General features: G+C 34.1%; 1 protein-coding gene across 1 annotated transcript in view; it reads left to right on the forward strand.

Annotated features, from left to right (window-relative positions):
* GRIK2 (glutamate ionotropic receptor kainate type subunit 2) overlaps window positions 1-21,393 on the forward strand; it is a 633,334-nt gene that overhangs the window by 436,627 nt on the left and 175,314 nt on the right. The window contains exon 10 of the mRNA XM_055329533.1: window positions 1,907-2,113. Within this exon, the coding sequence (XP_055185508.1) occupies window positions 1,907-2,113 (207 nt within the window). The remainder of the gene's footprint in view (window positions 1-1,906; window positions 2,114-21,393) is intronic.

Below are 21,393 nucleotides of genomic sequence, written 5' to 3' on the forward strand. Positions count from 1 at the left end.
TTGTGCCTGAGGGATAGGAGGGTGACACTAAAGATAATCCCCAGAAGAGAGGGCTGAGGGAGAAGCAGTGTTATTAGGATATGGTCAAATGAAGCAGAAAGATGAAAGGGAATTCCAAAAATTAGTTGGAAATGTGGAACATTCTGCTGATCTCTAAGCAGGAGTTAGCACACAGTGGCAGCGTGTAGGGGCATCCGAAGAACAGCAATGGGTCAGCTTGAGTGTGTGTAAAACAGTGGAGGGATAAGCCAGATCAGCAGAGATGGGAAGAAAAATGAAAGTAGTCTTGTTTCTGAGATGAGTATAGGCAAGAGGACACATTATTATCATATCTAAAATGCCCTTAGGTGTGATGACCTTGTGGGATGATTGTTGTTCTCCAGGGGTGGGGATGAGGATTATCACCTTTCTAGATAGACTGGCATGGCAACCTTCTGTTTTACCACTCCACAGTGTCTGTAACTAAGAGTGCACCTTCCCGAGGCTGTTGTAGGGCCAGTTGCACTCTGATTCATTCACAGGATACCATCTTCTTTCTACCTGCCCCACAAGAATATGCGAATGCATGGAATCTCTTAGTACTTAATTAAACATAGGAATTTTAAGAGGGCCTGTTGTGCAGAGCCATGCAGGATTTGGCTCCTCACTCTTCATTCTGACCTTATTCAGCTTATTCCCTCATTCCTGGATGTGACTTTGGTCACAATGATGTCAGTAGGCCTCTTTCTGGAACACTCCAATATTCTATTGGCCTCAGGGCTTTCACTTGCTGTGTCCTTGACCTGAAATGTTCTTCTTTCAGATTTTCAAATGTCTAAACTCTTTCTCATCTTTTTAGGTTCTACTTCGCCTCTCATCTCTTCAGTAAGGACTTCCAGACATATTACTCAGTTTTGTCTTGTCCTCTCTTATCTTGCCAAGTACCTTGTGGTGGTTCTGTATCCTATTGCCCTATTTTATGTTTTTTTTTTTTTAAGATTTTATTTATTTGTTCATGAGAGACACACAGAGAGGGAGAGGCAGAGACACAGGCAGAGGGAGAAGCAAGTTTCCTGCAAGGAGCCCTGTGGGACTCGATCCTGGATTCCGGGATCACGCCCTGAGCCAAAGGCAGACGCTCAACAGCTGAGCCACCCAGGCGTCCCACCTATTTTAAGTTTTTATGCCATTTATCAGCATCAGAAGTTATGTGCTCTATTTGTTTAGGCACTTATTATTGATTTCCTCATCTATATCATGAACTTTATGACTCAGAAATTTCTCTTTTATATAGAGGAGGGCTGGCTCATTCATTGTAGGTGCACCATAAAATATTGTTGGCTGAATGCATAAACACTTGATAAATGTTTCTTCTTTGTTATATTCTAAAGTAAGTTACTATTTTTTTCCTATAAATATAGTAGTTACAATTTTCATAGTTTTTAGGAAAAAATGTTGTAATATATAACTCCCTACTCCAGTGTTTAGTACATAGTAGGCAATTAGACAATAAGTTTTTTTCATTCTTTCATCAATATATCCCACTGAAATAGCATGGTAGATATTGATTAAATGGTATAATTCAAATTGGGATACTGTAATTATGTGAAATTGGATCTTATGCATTACATATGTTATGTTCTAGCATAATCACATTATGTATTACTTCTTACATATAAGATAAATAACATCATATTTTTATTATATAATCATGGTGAAATTGTTATAGTTAAATATTCTCTTTTAAAGCACAAATATTCCCAAAGTAGTCTGCCTTCTTAGGATTGCAAACTGTATTAATTAGGAGAAAATAAAATGGACTGTTGTTCTAAATTAATGTGAAATAGTCGGTCTTTTATGGAAAGCTGTCATTCTGATAGTTGCATGGTTAACTAATACCCCCTACCTTCATGTTTACTGTTTCCAGGAAGAACCCTATGTCCTATTTAAGAAGTCTGACAAGCCTCTCTATGGGAATGATCGATTTGAGGGCTACTGCATTGACCTCCTCAGAGAGTTATCTACAATCCTTGGCTTTACATATGAAATTAGACTTGTGGAGGATGGGAAATATGGAGCGCAGGATGATGCCAATGGACAATGGAATGGAATGGTCCGTGAACTGATTGATCATGTAAGTCTCTTTTCTCATTATTATCATTACCTTTGGTGGATTGCTAAAAGATTTACTTTTTAAGATTTGTGATGGTAGGGTAACTTAGTGGCAAAGAGCAATAATATATTTCAAATATGTGTTTCCTTAAATAATTCTATTGAAAGTTATATTATTTTGCCCTTATATATAGAGACTCTAAGAGGGGTATGTATATGTTTCTGTTAGAGAGTATTATCTGTTTTAAATTAATTAGAATTCAGTGATTTAATATCTTGAAATATTTAGCCCTAATTTGCAAATTAGAATGTGTGTGCCCAATAATTTATTTCTTTTTCACTTTTATACTGCTAACTCCATAATCAGCAGAAAGAATGAGTGATGCCAACTATAAATTTTATGATAAAAATTTCCTAGATAGACTAGGATAGGATACTTCTTGTCCCTTTTTTTTTTAAAGATTTTATTTATTTATTCATGAGTGACACACACACACAGAGGCAGAGATAGGCAGAGAGAGAAGCAAGCTCCATGCGGGAGCCTGATGTGGGACTTGATCTTGGGACTCCAGGATCATGACCTGAGCTGAAGGCAGACGCTTAACCGCTGAGCCACCCAGGTGTCCCACTTCTTGTCCTTTTTAAATTTATTTATTTTTAAAGATATTATTTATTCAAGAGAAGGAAAGATAGAGAAAGTGCACAAGTCAGAGGGAGGGGCAGAGGATGAGGGAGAAGCAGGCTCCCTGCTCAGTGGGGGATTCCAAGATCCTGGGATCATGACCTGAGCCAAAGGCAGCCATTCAACCGACTAATCCACCCAGCCACCCCTTATTTTTATTTTTGATACTTCTAATCTTTAGAGAATAGGATACTTCTTATCTTTACAGTAAGGATGAAAGAAATCTATATACAAAAAGCATAGAATATGATACTGTATAAAAATAAAGCAAGTATATTAGCATATTGAAGGAGGAAGGTAGACATTTTATTTTAGTTGAATAAGTCAGGCATTCCTTCTTTGGCATTATTTCATAAATTATAATTTTATAATTTGTAATTTACATATACAATGAAAGCAAGATTTCATAGTTTCTCAGTTGGTAGTGTCAATTCATCTTTTTGAAATGAACTCTGATTTTTAAAAAAATAACATTGCATTTGGCTTTGTGTTTTTTAACATTTTAATTTATTTTGACATTTTCCATAATAAGACATGTAATTATTGCTAAATATTCTACAACATAACAAAATAGATTTTCTTTTAAAATACAATGTGAACTGTACCCTAAATAAAAGTTCTTACTAATGGAAGTAGCACATATAGGCAGTTTTTGCAGCACTTTGATAATACTTACATTGCTATTAATTACAAAGTTATTTATCAAGAATAGGGGAATAAGGGAGATCTGTATTTATTTACATCTATCGGTCTATGTATGTTGGTATGTATGTATCTATTGATTTTTTTTTTTTCCCTTACTAAAGTATTCCCTTCCTTGGTGCTCTCTTCATGTCTCCTATTGCTGACCTAGCCTGGGTTTTTAATATTTAGCACAAGTCATATTAAAATAGAATAGTCAGTATATTTTTCTTTGTACAACCTCAGCTCAATTTGCATATTTATGAATACGCTAATTTCAACACAGAGTAGTAACTCTTACTGATAATCAGATAAATACCCTAAACTTCTTGCTCTCCTTGCTTTCCTTGGGTAATCTTACCTTGTCTCAAAGCATGATTATCATTCTCATACTGGAATTTCACCAGTCTACATCTTCAGCCCTGAGCCTTAGACCCATACAACCCACTTCTCTTATAGTTTTCATTTAAATGCTTCATAAGCATCTCAAAGGTAACATATTACAGACTGAATCTATTATTTCTCTTTCTTGAACCTTTTCTTTCTGAAGTTTCCTATATCATCAGTACATGGAGCAATGATTTCAATAGGTTTCCCAAGCCAAAATTTAGTAGTCATTTTTTAATAGTCATTTTTGAATTATATCTCACTCCACCATGTTTTATTGAGTGTGACCTTTATTTTTTTATTTTATTTTATTATTATTATTATTTTTTAGTGTGGCCTTTAAATAGCTTCCAAACCTGCCTACTTATCTCCATTTCCACTGTCATCTGGAATAATATCCCAAGATGAAGTTCTTTCTCTTCTAGTCCATTATCTACATGTGTGTGTTTGTGTGCGAGTGTATGGAAATTACTGAAAGATTTTATGCAAGAGAAGGGAGTTTCCTGTTTTAGGAAACTATATCCTGATTCTAAGGATATAGGACCGACTTTATTTACAAACCCTTCCACATTTGGTCATTGTTGATCTGTTATGAAAGTATTTTTACCCTTCAGACCTGGTCTCAGATCTTCTCCGCCATGCTTTCTATATTGGGAGGTTGTCTTACATGGAGGAAATCATCAGGGTTCCCAGCAAGAGATCCAAGGGAGGGAAGAGAGTGAGGTCAGAATATTTATTTCCTTCCTAACTCCCTGAGATGTTGTGTTGAGCTGGCTGTGTCCTTATAAGGAATATGTTTTTCATTATGATGTCTGCTCTATCTACACAAATCTCTTTCCTGTTCTCAGTTCCAATTTACACCCTACATTGCTTTGTTTCTTTAGATCTTAGGAATGGTTACAGTTTAGCTGCTATTAGCCTTGAGTTCCTGCATATCCCTTAAAATTTCCTGACACCAGTGGTCTTTGAAGTGTGTTTCAAGGATCTGTAGAATCAGTATCACTTTCAAACTTGCTAGAAGTGCAAATTGTCAGGCCCTACCCTACCTAGAACTAGTAGATCTAAAACTCTGGGGTGGAGTCTGACTGTCTTTCTTTTACCAGCCTTAATGGTGATTCTGATGGTCTCTAAATTTTGACAATAAATGTCCTCCCCTCCACCCAGACTTGTGTAATTAACTAGTTCCTTATAAATTAATCCTGCTTAGGTATTATCAGTTGAGTTATTGTCATTTGTTTTCTTTTGAGATTCTAACTGGCACACCTTTCTAATTTTTATCTCTTCTGCCCTCCCCAGCCAAACCCGTATAGACTGTTTTCAGTCTTGTTCTCTTTTGCTTCTGGGCTAGTTCTCTCTGCACCAGTCTCCTCAACCTCCGCCTAATTCACTTTATCTGAATTACTTCTATTTAACTTCAGAAATACTTTGCCTGTGATGCTTCCCCACCTCACCCCAGGAAGCCCACCTGCTATGAATTTTCACACTACCCTTCTTGCATAACACCTGTCACACTTTAATTACCAGCTTAATATCTGTCATACTTATTTGTATATAAGTTGTATGGTAGTTATACAATCAATCAGGACTATTTCAGGTGCAAGTGTCAGAAACATGGCTAAAAATAGCTTACACAAATATACTTTTTTAAAAGTCCCATAATAGTAAAAAAGTCCAGTGGTGGTTCTCACTTCATCTATAGTTGGATCCAGGGTCTTAAAGTATATCATTAATGACTGACTGTCTTGTTATCTCTTGCTTTCTACTCTGTAGGTTTTATTCTTAAGTACTTTCTTTTCATATGGTGACAAAGGTGGATTGTAGTGGCTTTAGGCCAATGGCTATCAACTGCAGGGAGGTTTTTTGTTTTTGTTTTTTGTTTTTTTTTTTTTTTTGGTGTGTGTTTGTTTTTCACCAAGAGACACTTGGCAATGTTGAGAGACATTTTTTACTGTATTAAGGATATGGAGGAGGTGCTGCTACTGCCATCCAGGGGTAAAGGCTAGTGGTGCTAACCTTTAAACAAGGTGCAAGATAGCCCTTCACACAAAAAAGGAATTATTTGGCCCAGGTATCAATCATGATGAAGCAGAGAAACTCTACTCTAGGCTTACCTGGTTCTTAGAGCTGTCATTTTGAAAGACATAGAGGTCTTCTTCTGCCAAAGTTTCTGCAAAATCTGTGATGGGGGTTTGAGGTAGGGTGGAAGGAGTATCAGTTGGATCAGCTTTGACAAGGTGCTCATTCTCTGAACTAATCCAAAAGTCTAGGACTGGGAAGGTGGTAGTTGGAATAGACAGACCTAGGTCATGAGTCCATACCTGGAACTGTGGCATAGAGTTAGCCCATCTAAATTATGCTACTTATTTTTATATGAATTTGTACAGAAGCCACTAATATTTATTTTATATGAACTACAAGCCAGTTCATTTTCTAGGATTTTTGTTTTGTTTTGTTTTAGATTTTACTAGGTTAAGTAGAAGGGAGATAGCCGTCAAGAGGCTATATTTACCTAAGTGTTGTGATAGGGAAATACAACTAAAAATAAAATTTCTTTCCAACCCAGACAACCTTTCCATAAATGTAGATGAAAAATAAAATAATATCATTAATGAATAAGCATTAAGCCAGAATGAAATGCACACCACAGGTAATTCACTAAGATTGGAAAGACAGAAAGAAATCTCACCCTTTTTTTTATAGCCAAGAAGGCACAACCCATTGCATACTTGTTCTCAAGATAAACAATACCTAGTCCGCAAGTAGGAAGGCTTGAAAGCACCATTTATCACATATAGTTCCTCTTAAATTCATTTGGAAACTGAGGTGACCATCTGTATTAGCTAATTGGTTTTATCCACTAGAAAAATAAACTTCTCAAGTCTTCATGAGAAAGGTATATTTTAGGCTCCCACCCACCAAAGTTAGGCTCCTTCTCTCTCACAGAAAGTTGGAAATAGGGTGCTACCTTCCTTGATTACATTTCAAAGAGATACTTCCCAGATCCTTGGGAAAGGCATTCCTGGGTCATAAAGCTGGCAAGAGGCTTAGTTAGCTTTTTAAAGATTTATATAAATTTCAAAGAGAGAAAGGACTTACAAATTTTCTCAAGTAAATATTCTAAGAAAGGGGGAAGGGATAGCTTCCTTTATTTTCAACAGGGAGAATTGAGCCTCCTGTGTTTAATTTGTATTTGCCCTTTCATTTGCCAGTTTTTCTTATTTTAGTAAAGCTAGTTTACTATCTTCTTTTCCATTTCTCCTTTTTGTGAAGACCCTCAATGTACAAGTCTTCGTATAATCTCTCAAAATTATTATGACCTAATGAGTGATGATTCTTGGTGATACAATAGGAAGATACAACCTCAGAAAGAGACTGGGATAACGTGGCTCCCTGAAGCAGTTTGTCCTTAAAAAGTGACAAGCCTTACTTCCCCCTAAACACCTTTGTCTCCATCATCTCCACAGTAAGGCTGCACAACATGATATACTAGTAAGTCCTTGTTAAGGCAGATGTGGGTTCAAATCCTAGTTCTTTTGCTACATAGTTTTTGGCCTTGGGCACATTGCCTTAAACTTTTTGAGCCTTAGATTACAGAGATAATATCAGAGTAACAATTAGGAAATATATATATATATATATATATAGCCTGACGTATACTAGATAAGCAATATAGACACAATAAGTAAAAAAAAAATTGTCTTTTTTTCTTATTCTTTCTACTATATCATTAGTAAGTATTCTTTTTTTAATTTTTAATTTTATTTTCTCTTTTTGGTGGGCAGCAAAGCCAAATTTATTGAGCAATAGCCAAGTGATAGTACAGAGCTCTCAAGGAGGGAGGGGACCCAAGAGGGTTGCCTTTAATGAGTATTCTTGTTGAGGACTAAAATGTAAAACCTGTAGACACTGTTGCAGTGTGAAAAATGTAGGGATTTGGGATGCTATTGATATTAATTTTGAATCAGAGTCAGTAATATCGACATTAAGTTTTAATATTAAAACAGTTTATTAATTGGTACCTTTGGTGTTCAAATATCTCATTACTTTTCTACCGAAATGATCTATGTCTTAGTGGTTTTATATTAGAATTAAACATAAGAATTAATAGAGAGTCAAATTCAGTGTGAGATTAACAATAGCCAGGATAAATGGTAGGGGGAGAGGGATGATATTTAGGATACCAGCAAAGCAGAGACTCCAAATTTTAAAAATTACTATTTAATATATGTATATTTTAAAATCACTGTAATCGTCATAGGTAAAATCAAAACATGTTTAGGCTTCCTTTTATTTGTTTTATGGTTTGGTGGTATGTCAAATTTGAATTCTACTAAAACTGAAAGTAAGAGCTATATTTTCCTTCCTTAAATCTTTTAAAATCTCAATCTGGCACTTCTTAAATACATTTTTAAATTAAAAATTACTCAGAAACAAATGATTTGGAAGTAGAGGAATAATAACCAGTTTTCCCTTTATATAGGTGACTTGCTTTTTTAGGTCTCTCCACCAGGCTATTTATGGAGTTTTTATGATGATTGGTGCCATGGGCCATTCTATTTGAAGTTTGTTGGGCATCTATAAAAGTTGATATTTTTTAGGACTCATCAGACTAATTAAAATCTAAATCAGGACACCATTTTACCTTATCAATTTATACTGCATCTGCAGCCCTCTGTATTGTGCTGTATACTTCGAAGTATTCATTTGCTTCAAATATACTGAAAATAACTGGGAGACACAAAGAATACAATTGCAGAAAGTGTTCAGCATTAAAGAATATTTATTGAATATTTATTGAAAGGATGACACAAGTGTTAACAAGTGTTCCACAACAAATGTTAAACTCAAGCATGACTCTCCTTAGAGAAAATAGTACATATTTTCCAAATGCTTTTATTTTTATGTTGCCTTTCAAAGGCTCCAATGAAAGTTTCTATTCAAGGACCAATGAAGAAATATTTAGTGACATCCTTTCCTTTTGAAATTAAAGCATCATAGCTTTTTGTATAATATTTTATGAAATATTTTATAAAGTTTTTCATTCTTATAACCAAAGATGGCTATTGAGCTATTACAGGTGGGAGAATCTGTATTGTGTGAATGGAGGTCTGAGTTCTGGTTTCCCCACAAAAGATTTACCTACCTATGCTCAAATAAATACAGCCAGAAGGAGGGTAGCAAGCACAAAGCAGTTTATTAAGGATAGTACACACTCAAGATGGGAGAGTGGGCAGGCTTGGTGGTGGCAAGTGCATGGGGATTATAGTGTCTTTTCTTTTTTATGTTTGCATAGGTTATGGATCATAGCTGGGAGTGTCTCCACCTGAGGTTAATTTCCAGTCATCTTAGAGATTCCTCCTTCCTCCTGGTCAGGAGGAGTAGTTTTTGGTCCTACAGATTTCTTTACAGAACTGTCATGGCCATCTTCCCTCCCTGTGGGGAAGGGGTCGAAACCCTGATATATAGATCTTATAATGAAGCTATAGGTTACTCTGGGGCAGATTGAAGAGAACACAGGTTCTGCACCTGTGGCTCTTGGTCAGTCAACCCCAGGGTGTTGAAAGCCATAAGGCAAGAATGTTGAAAGCCACAAAGTGGGGGAAATTGTGCCCTCAGGTTTCTAATGTGCAACCTATTTATCACGACCCTTGCCTCCAGCTCATGTCTAACTAACTGCTTACTCTATCAGAGCCTGACTTAGTATGAGGTGAGTACACAGAAACTTGCTAATGCTACCATTGTATTAAGCTAGGCATAAATTTTACTTGTAGCTTTGGGTTGTATATTCTTTATGGCTAATAACTCATTTATGGGCTCATGGGACTACTGTTGTGAGTATGTTATTCATAAAGCCAACTAGAGTTATTCATAAGCATGAGGGAAAACACCTAAGCTGCAATAAGCTAGCAGCACATATTATTATGGGACTACTTAAAGGAGACAAGGGCAGTTAAATTACTTTCAAATCTCTGGTGATGTTTGCCTTGGCAGTGGCAAACTTTGGAAAATTTATACCTGTAAACATTCATACATAAGTTAACATAGCAATATGCAGTCTGTGTATGTGCAGGTTAAAAACAGACCAGATATCACAAATCCTCTTTCCAGCTTGAAATTCTTTGCCTTTTCATCTTTCTAGCAGAATATGCACCAGCTGGAGGCAAATTTCAGTATACTCTTAAACCAGTGATCTTCTGGATTTCTTCTGACCTGGTGTCATAATGCTGATAAATGTGTGAGGGAATATTATGTCTGCAAATCCACAGTTACTTTTTACCTGGGCAAATTTGGGAATTTGGGTACACTCTATTTTTTATAATAACAACTAAAAAATGGGAGGTTCTTAAAGCCATATTCACAGTCCCTTTACTTTAATAGAATTGTATAAATTAGGGGCGCTTGGATGGCACAGTTAGTTGAGCGATTGACTCTTGGTTTCAACTCAGATTCTGATCTCAGGTCCTGAGATCAAGCCCCACAGCAAGGAGTCTGCTTGAGTTTATCTCTCCCTCTCCCTCTCCCTCTGCTCCTCCCCACTGCATGGTCACTCTCTTTCTCTCTCTCACATTCTTTCTCAAATAAATAAATAAAAATATTAAAAAAATAATTGTGTAGATTAAAGTATTAGACTATTAGAAGTATATGTCCTTTTAAGTAACATTTAAAACTTAGATATTTTAGAATTGCCAACTTATTTTAGAAAGGTTACAACTTCTTTGTACTTAAAGAGACTTGTATTTTAACATCATTAACCATTTGTGGCCAGTAAGAGTGTCAATAAAGCTTGTTCTTTTTAATGAGGCTCCTTTTTTTTTTTTTTAATAACTTCAAGTGCTGTTGAAATTTTAAAAACAAACAGAAGTTTGATCATTTGGCAGATTTCCTAAAAAAAAAAAAAAGAGAAAGAAATTCAGTTTCAGTTTATAAAACAACTATGGCAAAGTGGGAAATCTATTGGGATCTAATTTACTCTTATTTTACATTATTTTGAAGAAGACCCATGATGCTATGGATTTCCAGCTGCATGAATGCTTCCCAGCATGCTATCTTAGCATTGCAATTGGTATTTAACATTATCAAGCCTTTTATGATTCATAAATGAGCCTAACAGGACCTCGGCATACTTTGCTTTTGCCTCCCGATTGCTCTTTTATTATATGCTAGGGAGGAAATCAAATATTTGTTTTTCAGGGAACTTAAAAAGGCTGCAGGTATTATCACAAAAATGGAAAGTCTAAATCAAAAAACAGTTTCAAATAAATGGGAATTGACTTGCATTGGAGCTTTGAATTTTGATAGTATGTTGTCTCAATTTTGCACTCTAGTGGAAGCATTCTAGTATTTTCAGTTAAAAACATTGAAGAGTAGTAATATTATGATCACTATCTTTTTTAATTTTGGGAAAAACAACTAAAAAATAAGCATGCAAATTTATTTATAATTATCCATGACCTAAAAGTGACAACTATTATCATGTTTGCTTCCTTTATTTCAAGTTTCTCTCTTTTAATATAAGACATCGTATATGATGTTAAAGTCCCTTAGTCACCATAAAAATTTTCAATTTAGTAATATTTAAGTCAAGCGCAGAAGATCGAATTGCATTTCCCTCGTCCCCCTCTGCGTGTAACTACTACCTTAAGTCTGGCATTTTTCTGATCCATTTTATGTCAATTACTCAATAGTACTTTATAAGAGAAATATGCTACTTTTATTGAACTAGTATTGTACTGAGAGATACTCCAGTTAATTCTAGTGTTACGTTAATAAAAACGAATAGTATTGTGAAGATCCAGTCTCTGTTGTCTTGTCTCTTAGAGCACCTAAAGCCTATGGCCTAAATAAGAGTTTCTCTAAGGGGCCACCAGGGAAGGAATTGTTCAGAGTTCATAAATATTTCCAACTTCATAAGATTTTGTAAATATTCTTCTCCAAATTATTTTATTAATTTACATTTCCACCAATAGTATAATGTTACTGTTTGTCTCCAAAATCACTATCTTCAGGGTTCTCACTATCTGAATTTGGTTAATCTGCATGCAAATGAAATCTCATTGCTTTAACTTGCAATTCCCTGTTAGGCTCTTTCTCCTCCACCTACATTTATAAACTACTTGATCCTCTGAATTTCCCATTTACTTTCTTTTACTTTTATTACTGATACAAAGTAATTTGTTAAATTTTCTGAATATTAATAATGCAAATACTTATCCCAGTTAGGATCTTGTTTTTTTTAATTTATTTAAAGTGTGTGTGTGTTTGTTTTGTATCAAGTGGGTCAGTAGTTGAGCATCTGCCTTTGGCTCAGGTCATGATCCTGGGATCCTGGGATGAGTCCTGTATCAGGTTCCTACAGGAAGCCTTCTTATCTTCTGCCTAGGCCTCTACCTCTCTGTGTGTCTCTTGTGAATGAGTAAATAAAATCTTAAAAAAAATAATAAAATAGTTTAATTTTCTCAAATTTATTAATTTTTCCTTATGACTTGAGATGCTTTTATGCCTTGTTAGAAAGATTCTTCTTTAACTGGAGCTCAAGAAGATATATATATAATTTTACTTAATAGTTTAAGATTTTTGTCTTTCAAATTTAGCTCTTTTGTTCACTTGCAATTTGTTCATTAAATCCCCATGGGTTGGTCATCAACTTAAGTAAGTTTCAATTCCTTATGCTAAGCTACAACATATTTATTAATAATTTTCCTTCCTTTGTAAAAAAAAAAAAAAAGCACTTTGGAAAACAAGCGATTTTTACTTTTAATGAGAAATCCTGTGACTATTATCTCAGATATTAGAGGCAAGGAAAAGTACATGACATGTTAAATAAGGCTAATGCATTCTTTAGAACTGAACTTTTTTCTCAAATCAGATTTAAACAGGAGGCTGTCATAGTCAAAATATACTGTCAGAGAGTTCAGAGGCAAAATGAGAAAGTTAATATGGAAGTATGATATCACAGACCAGTGTAATTCTGATTTGTGTTATATAAGAGATGATAATTCATTGGAAATTATCCCACAATTGATACTCAGCAACTGTTTATTGCTTATTCTGGGAAAGATACTATTAACTACAGCATTAATAATATCTCTTAAAAATATTGACTACTTTTTTTATTTTTAAAGCAAATAAGACATGGTGTTAAATATTTCTTTTAATACTGGGATAAAAAAGAATTTTTCCTTCAAGTGATTGCACAGTAACATTGAGGTTATGTTTAGAAACATGTGGGTTTTTTTTAAACATTTTTTTCTATCATCTATTCTCAAGATTTTTAATTTAATTTAGTGTTTTTGTTTTGAGAGAGTGTGCAAGTAGGGATGGGGGGAGGGGCAGAGAGAGAGACTCTCAAGCAGGTTCCATGCTCAGCACAAAGCCAGACATAGTACTTGATCCCAGGACCCTAAGATCATGACCTGAACCAAAATCAAGTGTTGGACATTTAACTGACTGAGCCACCCAGGTGCCCCAATAATCTCAATATTTTTTAAAAAATATATTCCCTAATCACAATCTTGCTAATTTGTTCTTTAATTGTAATTTATAGTAAAAAAACAAAACAAAGCAAAAACAAACAAACAAACAAAAAAACAGAGCTGAGGATTGTTTTATTTTGCAATTATATAATGAATTACTGAAAAAGTACTTCTCACAGATACTACTTAATTCTTCAAATATGATTCCTGAATTTAAGATATTTTAAAGTATCAGTATGTTTTGGACATAAATATTACCAGAAAAATATAGTACAAAGACATAATTTGAAGTTTAAGAGGAAGTATAATGCTAAAGTTGATATTATAGAAATGCCTATAGATGTAGAGTAATTCCTATATTCTCCTATATGTTCTATGCATAATTTTGCCTCCTACAAACAGTATACGGTAAATCTGTCTCACACTGCCAGGCATTTAAATTTTTCCTTAAGTTTTTCCCTAACCTTTAGGCGAGCCTGCTTAAAAAGTGTGTGTGTGTGTGTGTGTGTGTGTGTGTGTGTGTGTGGCGGGGTGGGGGAGTGGGGGGTGTAGTGCCTGGCTGGCTCAATCCATAGAGCATGCAACTCTCAATCTTAGGGTCATAAGTTTAAGCCCCACACTGAGATTATTTAAAAACAGAATATATTAAGAGCACCTAGGTGGCACAGTTGGTTAAGTGAGGGACTCTTGGTTTCGGCTCAGATCATAATCTCGGGGTCGTGGCTCACACTGAGTATGGAGTTTGCTTAAGATTCTCTCTCTCTCCCTCTTCTATTGCCATTCCCTCTGATGTTCACGCACCTGCTGTCTCTAAACTGAATAAATTAATCTTTAAAAAAAAGAATAAAATCTTTTTAAAAATCCTCAAAAGTAGCTTGTCAAAAGCTTCATAAATGAACAGAGGAAACAGATTGGAATGGAGAAGGCTTGAGCTGGGAATATGATAACTCAGAGTGTTATATAAAAAATGAAAGTAGAAATATAAATTAAGGGCAAGTGTATTCTGGAGAAAATTACCCACATGAGCATATCTAAAATCTAGAATTACTTGAGTTCAACAATAAAAAGTTTGCATTTGATTCAGAGGATGAATTTACAGTGGCACTATTGAAGCAGTGGGCTGGAACGTTTGTTTATCTGTGGTATATGGAACATCTGTGTGTTATTAAATAATAAACACTTATTTGCATCTATTATTACCAGAAAAGCAAAATAAATGTAACTGAAAACAGATATAAACAAATGTGGTTTTTCAAAAATGACATTTGCTTCAGAACATAAAACAAATCTAAACAGAAACAAAACAAAGTCCTAAACAAAAACTAAAAAATTTATAAAAGGAAACCACAGCATGAATTTTCTTAATAGAACAGATATCAGTTCTTTCTTAACTGTGATTGAATTTTCCTATCACATGAAATTAATGTGGAATTACTTTTCAAAATAAATTTGAATAATGGAAAATATAATTTCTAAAATAAGATGTTCTTCATGATGTCCCCTAATGGAAATATAATTCAGTATTATTAGTTCAGCATTATTCTGTGTCAATTTTAGGCACTGAAAATACAAAGACAAACTTGAATCCTAGGCAGGATAGGCACTTAAATAATTTTTATATATTTCAGGTAATTCAATAATAGAGATATTCTCAAGATATTTCAGGACACCTGAGAGTATATATCTAATCCTATCTGGAAGGAAAAGGATCAAGAAAGTCATTAAGCTTTAATTCTAAGAAAATGACAGATGCTTTTCCAATATATTATTTTTAGTGTTGCAGCTAATTTTAGTGTGTAGTTTTACCTGAAGGATATTATTTTATATAACATCACACATGACTAAAGAAGTGAGCCATAACTTGGTTTCATTTAAGTATTGAAAAACAATTCAAGATAAACTCTGATCTGATTCAGAAAATTTTTTAAATTTTAAATAAATGGGATCCCTGGGTGGCGCAGCGGTTTGGCGCCTGCCTTTGGCCCAGGGCGCGATTCTGGAGACCCCAGATCGAATCCCACGTCAGGCTCCCGGTGCATGGAGCCTGCTTCTCCCTCTGCCTATGTCTCTGCCTCTTTCTCTCTCTCTCTCTGTGTGACTATCATAAAATAAATAAAAATGAAAAAAAATTAAAAAAAAAGAAAAAGAAAATTTTTTAAGAAGACTAACAAAATTAAAAAAAGATTTCTACATTTTTTAGTAGATTTATTTTTTAGATTAAGAACAATCTATTACTAATGCATTTGTTTGACTATTATACTAATAGTAACTGCTGCTGTTTTATTCCAAAATCATGTATCTTCACCCATATAATTTCCTGATAATTTCTAAATGCATTTTAAGGTTTCCTGGCCCCCTAGAACATTCAGTTTTTGCTAAAGATGAGTCAGTGAGCCAGGGTGTTTTTTTTTTTGTCTGTTTTTGCCTTTTTAACATATTTAATTATGATAATATTTTTGATCAAGTTTTATTTTTTACGCATTATCCAAATGGATCATTGGAAGATCAACTGTATTGTCTGTGGGATTTATTCAAGTACAAATTTATATACTTGTTTATGTGACAATATTTAACTTAGTATTAGATAATACAAAATTATAATTTATACCCTTGTATTTTGTTCTCCATGGAAGTGATTAATATTGATACCTGATAATACACTAAGCTCCCTTTGTTCACTGTAGATTAATTTTTAAGCAACATTTAGATTAAAAAATATTCTCTCTAATGTCACTTTCTGTTTTTCAATGCGTACATCTTCAGGCTTCTCTCTGAGTTAGAATATAAACTCTAGGGAAACCGTATCTCTAGGACTTGTGGCTAACACATAATAGATACTTAATGAGCATTTGTTAAATAAATTAACTATTTTTTATCTATGCCAATTTGGCTAACTCCACTTACAAAACTACTTATCAATAGGGATATGCTTCAAGTGAATTTCCCCAACCATCCTACTCTAGCTATTAACATATATGCCTTGTCTCCTCTGTGTAGGTGTCAGTGTGTTGACTGAGGCAGAAATGATTTCATATTCTTCTTGGCATCTTTTACAATACCTACCGCGGGGCCCCACACATGGTGGAGATGGTCAGTAAATGTCTGTAATGTTAATAGATGGCTATAAATGATGCACCCAGCCTCTTCTACTCTCCACACTAAGGACATGCAATAAACTTTACACTATAAACCTATGATCACTCTAAACAGTAGTGGTATCATTGCAGATTCCTTCTGAAAAAAGGAAAATCTGGTAAGATTGTTGAACTTACTAGAAGTTTGAATTTTAAAGTAGAAAAATGAATCATACCTATGAAATAATAAAGACATCCTGTCACTATTATGATACTATTATGCTATTAATAGTCACTTACTATGCCTAGTATAGACACATGGGAAAGTCATTTTCAAAGATTTCTTAACAAATACTATCAGATATATCAGACAGTAAACAATGAGATAACAGGAAAACATGAGTTTTGGAAAACACTCAAGGTAAGAAACTTAAACAAAGTGACTTTGTCCTTTAATCCCCTCCAAATAATAGGGCACAAAGGTCAGAATTGTCACCATTATATTTGTATAAGTAAAATGAGACTTGATTACATCTGACACTATTGAAAGATAGCTTGTCTTCAGGACAGGAGCAGAAGAGAAATGTGTGTTCTGTAATCAAAGGGTCATCAGTATGAAAGTAAGGGTTTTAGCATCGGCACCTTAGGAAAACAATTCATCTTGGTCATCTCAGAGTTTATTGCTTAAGCACCATCTTTGAGGATGGAAACATTTCTAGACTGGATTACAAATATTTCAGTCTTTGAAACTTCAGTGCACTTTTTTCAAATTCTAGCTGAACACTTCATGTTTGTCTTGATGCTTCCATGATAATTTTATACTTTACACCGCAATCACCCATGAATATGAAATTCATGTCTACCAAAATTTCTTTGTGATTTTGTGAAATGGTTTGTGATTGAAATGCCGCAAACATTTGCTCAGTTACCATACACTTTTACTCTCTTATCTATTTCATGGCTTCAAATGGGCACTTGATTTACCCTGTCCCCACTTCCCATCACCTTTAAAGAGCCATGTGCCTACTTCACATTGTAATCTCAGCTTATTTTCTTCAGTTTACTACCTTTTATCTTTTATGTATTCCAAACTTCCTCAGATACATTTTACTGGCTTTCCTACAAAAACTGTTACATAGACTAGGTAATTTTTATGTCTGTTTTCAACCAGCATGAAAATAATTGAGGGTTAGCCTTTCAAAATATATGTTGATAATAAGACTATTGATGAGCTGTGCCTTATGAACTGAGGATAAGATTGAGTTAAATATGTTTCAAACTGGCATTGCATTGACTACTCAGCAGAGTGATCCACACGTGGTGCTGATTCCATAGCAGAGATGTCTTGATTTTGGGTCTGGACCACAGTTAATGTAAGTCTCCAGTATTTATTACATAGTCATTCAGGACTAAACACACAGAACTGATTTTAAATCAGAATGTTAGTTTTCATGTGAGTGTAACAGGGACCAGGGCTTCATAGTGTTCTATTCTTATTTCATAGGTGCGATGAGAAGCCAACTTAAAATCAGGGGACAAAGAGACAAAGGACAAAGTCCCGGTAATCAGATCTCTTGTCCTGTATTCTGGTGATGTCTCTTTGTAATTACTAATGCAGGGCATTGAGAATCAGAGCAAGAGCATCCTTTCTCAGTGATAAAAATCTAGACATAGTATTTTATCTCTCATTTGGCTAAGCAGACCATCACACATCTGCTTGGATAAAATATCTTATCTCAAGGATGTTACAATACAATTAAGTGGGCTATCATTTTTTAAAGAAACAACTGCTTGTCCTGATTAGATTGATATGAGAGTGGTAACACATTATTAATCTCTCAAAGCAGTTTCATTTTTATCATCTAAATTCACTTCTTTTTTCTTCTTTTTTTCCCTTTTCTTGACCTCTTCTGGATTGAATGATTTTTTTTTTTGGACTCATTCCTTTGTTCCTCTATTAGTTTGACTTAATTTTCACTTATTATTTTAGTGGCTATTTTAACAAGCATACTTAATAAGATAACAACTAATCAATACTTTGCCTTTCTCCAAAACAATACAAGGACCTAAGGAAACTAAACTGATCATCCCCTTGCTGGCATCTACTGTTATTTTAGCTATAACTTGATTTTTATTTAATATTTAAAATACTCCACTAATAATATTATTTTATATAATTGATACTTGTTTGAATGGAACACAATTAACACAATCATTTTTTTCTTATATAACAGCCATTCTTCTGTGGGATCATATTTTCTTCTAGAATAATACACTTAAGTAGTACCTTTCTGTTGGTAGTAAATTCTTTCTCTTAATAACCCCTTTTTTCCCTTTAAATTGGAAATGTCTTCATTTTGCCCTCCTCCTTGACAGATAGTTTTGCTGCTATGCAATTTTGAGTTAACAGTTACTTTTTCTCAGAGTTTTGAGCATATCAGCCCACTCTTTTCTGACTTTCATTGTGTTTGTGAAACAGAAGGACTTGCCTTCTGTTTTGGGCTTTTGACCCATCACATGTCAAACTCTAGCCTAGGAGGATTACTGAATTTCAGTGCCCTTAGGGCAAATGCCAGCTTCTCGTGAAGTTTTCTATAGAATTATTTTATTCCATCATATTTCCTTATCTTTTTCCTCTGACTCCTTTTAAAATCTTCTTTCTGTCTTTTGTATTTTTAGCTTCCTTCAGATGAATCTCAGTTCCCATTTATTTATCTTTCGTAATTTACATTGACAGAGCACATGAGAATTCATGATATCTATCAATTCCATAAAAATTATCATTCATTACTCATCATATATGTTATCCCTTTTTGGAAATATGATTAGTTTTATTTTAGGACTTTCATGGCATTTAAACTCTATTTTCTGATTGCTTTCTCTCCGTGATGCATTCCATATAATTACTTCTTACATATCTGCTTTTTCACTAGCTTATATTTTAGCTTTTCTAATCTGTAGTATAATTACTTCATTAAATTTCTGATTTTATTAGAATCTTTGTTTTAAAAGGACATTTTTTTTCTGCAGATCTCTTTGTAATTTCTAATACTTCTTTGCTCCTTGTGTTGCACATCTTCTCATTCCTTTAAATGTAATATAAAATACTTATTTTATGTTTGTTATATAGAGATAACTTTAATATCTGAATGCTTGAATATCTGACCCTGATTTATTATTTCTGCAGACTCTACTCAGAGTAACTTGTTTTACTGGGTACTTTCTGGTATTTTATTGTTGAAGTACACATAATCCTTGAAACATCATTTGTTGAAACACTTGAGACTCTTGTTAATATGAATTTCTTCAGAGAAATTTCATATGAGCTGCTGTTAGGTCTCTAGTGACACAATCAAACCAGAACCTATTAAAAGAAATTTTGTATTTGACTTTTTTTGTTGTTGTTTTTTGAGGTCACCGTATAAAGGTGGATACGTGGTTAAGAATTCTCAGAGCAGGCATTTTTTTCCCCTCTCTTTACTCACATTTAATTAAAGCCAAGACTAAGTCAGACGTGAGTCCCCATCAGCTATTTCTGTCAGGTGGGCTCAGTGGTTGACCCACTGAGTATGGGTGCGCGAGGGTGTATTGGCTTTATTTAATAAGGTCACCAGTCTTATCATTCATTTTACATGGGAGCCAGGATTTACCTTCTGTTTGGGCTTTTGACCCATCACATGTCAAACTCTAGCCTAAGAGGATTACTGGATTTCAGTACCCTTAGGGCAAATGTCAACTCAAAGTCTCTGTCTTTGTATTTTCTTCTTTTGAGTTGTTATGAATTAAAAGTGTTTTTCTGGCCATTTAATCCTTTTGGAAAATTGTCTGGTGGGATGTTTCTACAAATACTAAGTTCTTCACATTATGTATTGGATTTTGGTATTGTCAATTTCATTTTCGGGGAAATGACATTTACCTGACCCCAACCCCTAAATGGGAGGACATGAAAATTAAAGATTTAGTATTTAATTTATTAAACAAAAACATGGGGATAAAAAAGCAATATGATTAATATCACTGTATAAATAATTATATTAAACAAGAAGCCCAAGATACATTTATTTCATTTATTTATTGAAGGAACTATTTTGTGCAATGTTCTGTGCAAGTCACTGACAATGACATAAAGATCACTTAGACTTGGATTCCTCCCTCCTGGTTATTTAATACAGCACAGAAACTAGATGTAAATTACGATAACAGATTGATTGAAGTATCATGATGCACATATGAGGGATGAAGAGTAAATCTCAACCAAGGGGAGAATATGTAGATTGGAGGCATGTGGAAAACTCTGTGGGAAGATGACACTGAATGGACCTTGAAGGGTCAATCTAACATGATCAAAGTTGTGTATCAGGAAAATATGCTCAGGCAAACTGTTCTTTTATAAACACCAGTCAAAGCCATAGAAGAAAGCACTACATTGAAATTAGTATAAATGCTTTCTAATCACTGTCTCCTAAAATATTATTCACTGGTCAACAACATCTATCAGTCAACAAACGTGATGGATCAATTGCAGGAATATGCATGTGTGTGTCCAAGCACATGCACACGCACAAATATTTTATTATAATCAATTTGTTTAGCTCAAAAAGGCAAATTAGTGTTTAAAATATAAGATAATGATCTCTCACCTTGGGATCAATATTACAAATAAAAGTGTCATTTGAAACATATAAAATCTGAAGTCAGTTTCTGAGAAGTCTAAATTTAAGAAAAAATGTTTAGGCAAATCAGTTAATTATGTAAATAGTAATATTAGGTGGAAACATAAAATTGTCATTTTTATAGATTAAGATGAAATATCAAGAATTTCACATGCTCCATTCTATACATTTTTCCTATTCATAATACCATTAAAAAGTTTGCAGAAGCTTTTCCTACCTTGAAATTTAAATATATAACTTTATAGGTTAATCTACGATCACTTTTAGATCCTTTTCTTTAGAAGACAGTTGTGGCAAAGATTTTTTTTCTGATATTTCACAAGCTTTTTTAG

The sequence above is a fragment of the Nyctereutes procyonoides genome, unplaced genomic scaffold (assembly GCF_905146905.1).
Source record: "Nyctereutes procyonoides isolate TBG_1078 unplaced genomic scaffold, NYPRO_anot_genome, whole genome shotgun sequence".
Lineage (NCBI taxonomy): Eukaryota > Metazoa > Chordata > Mammalia > Carnivora > Canidae > Nyctereutes > Nyctereutes procyonoides.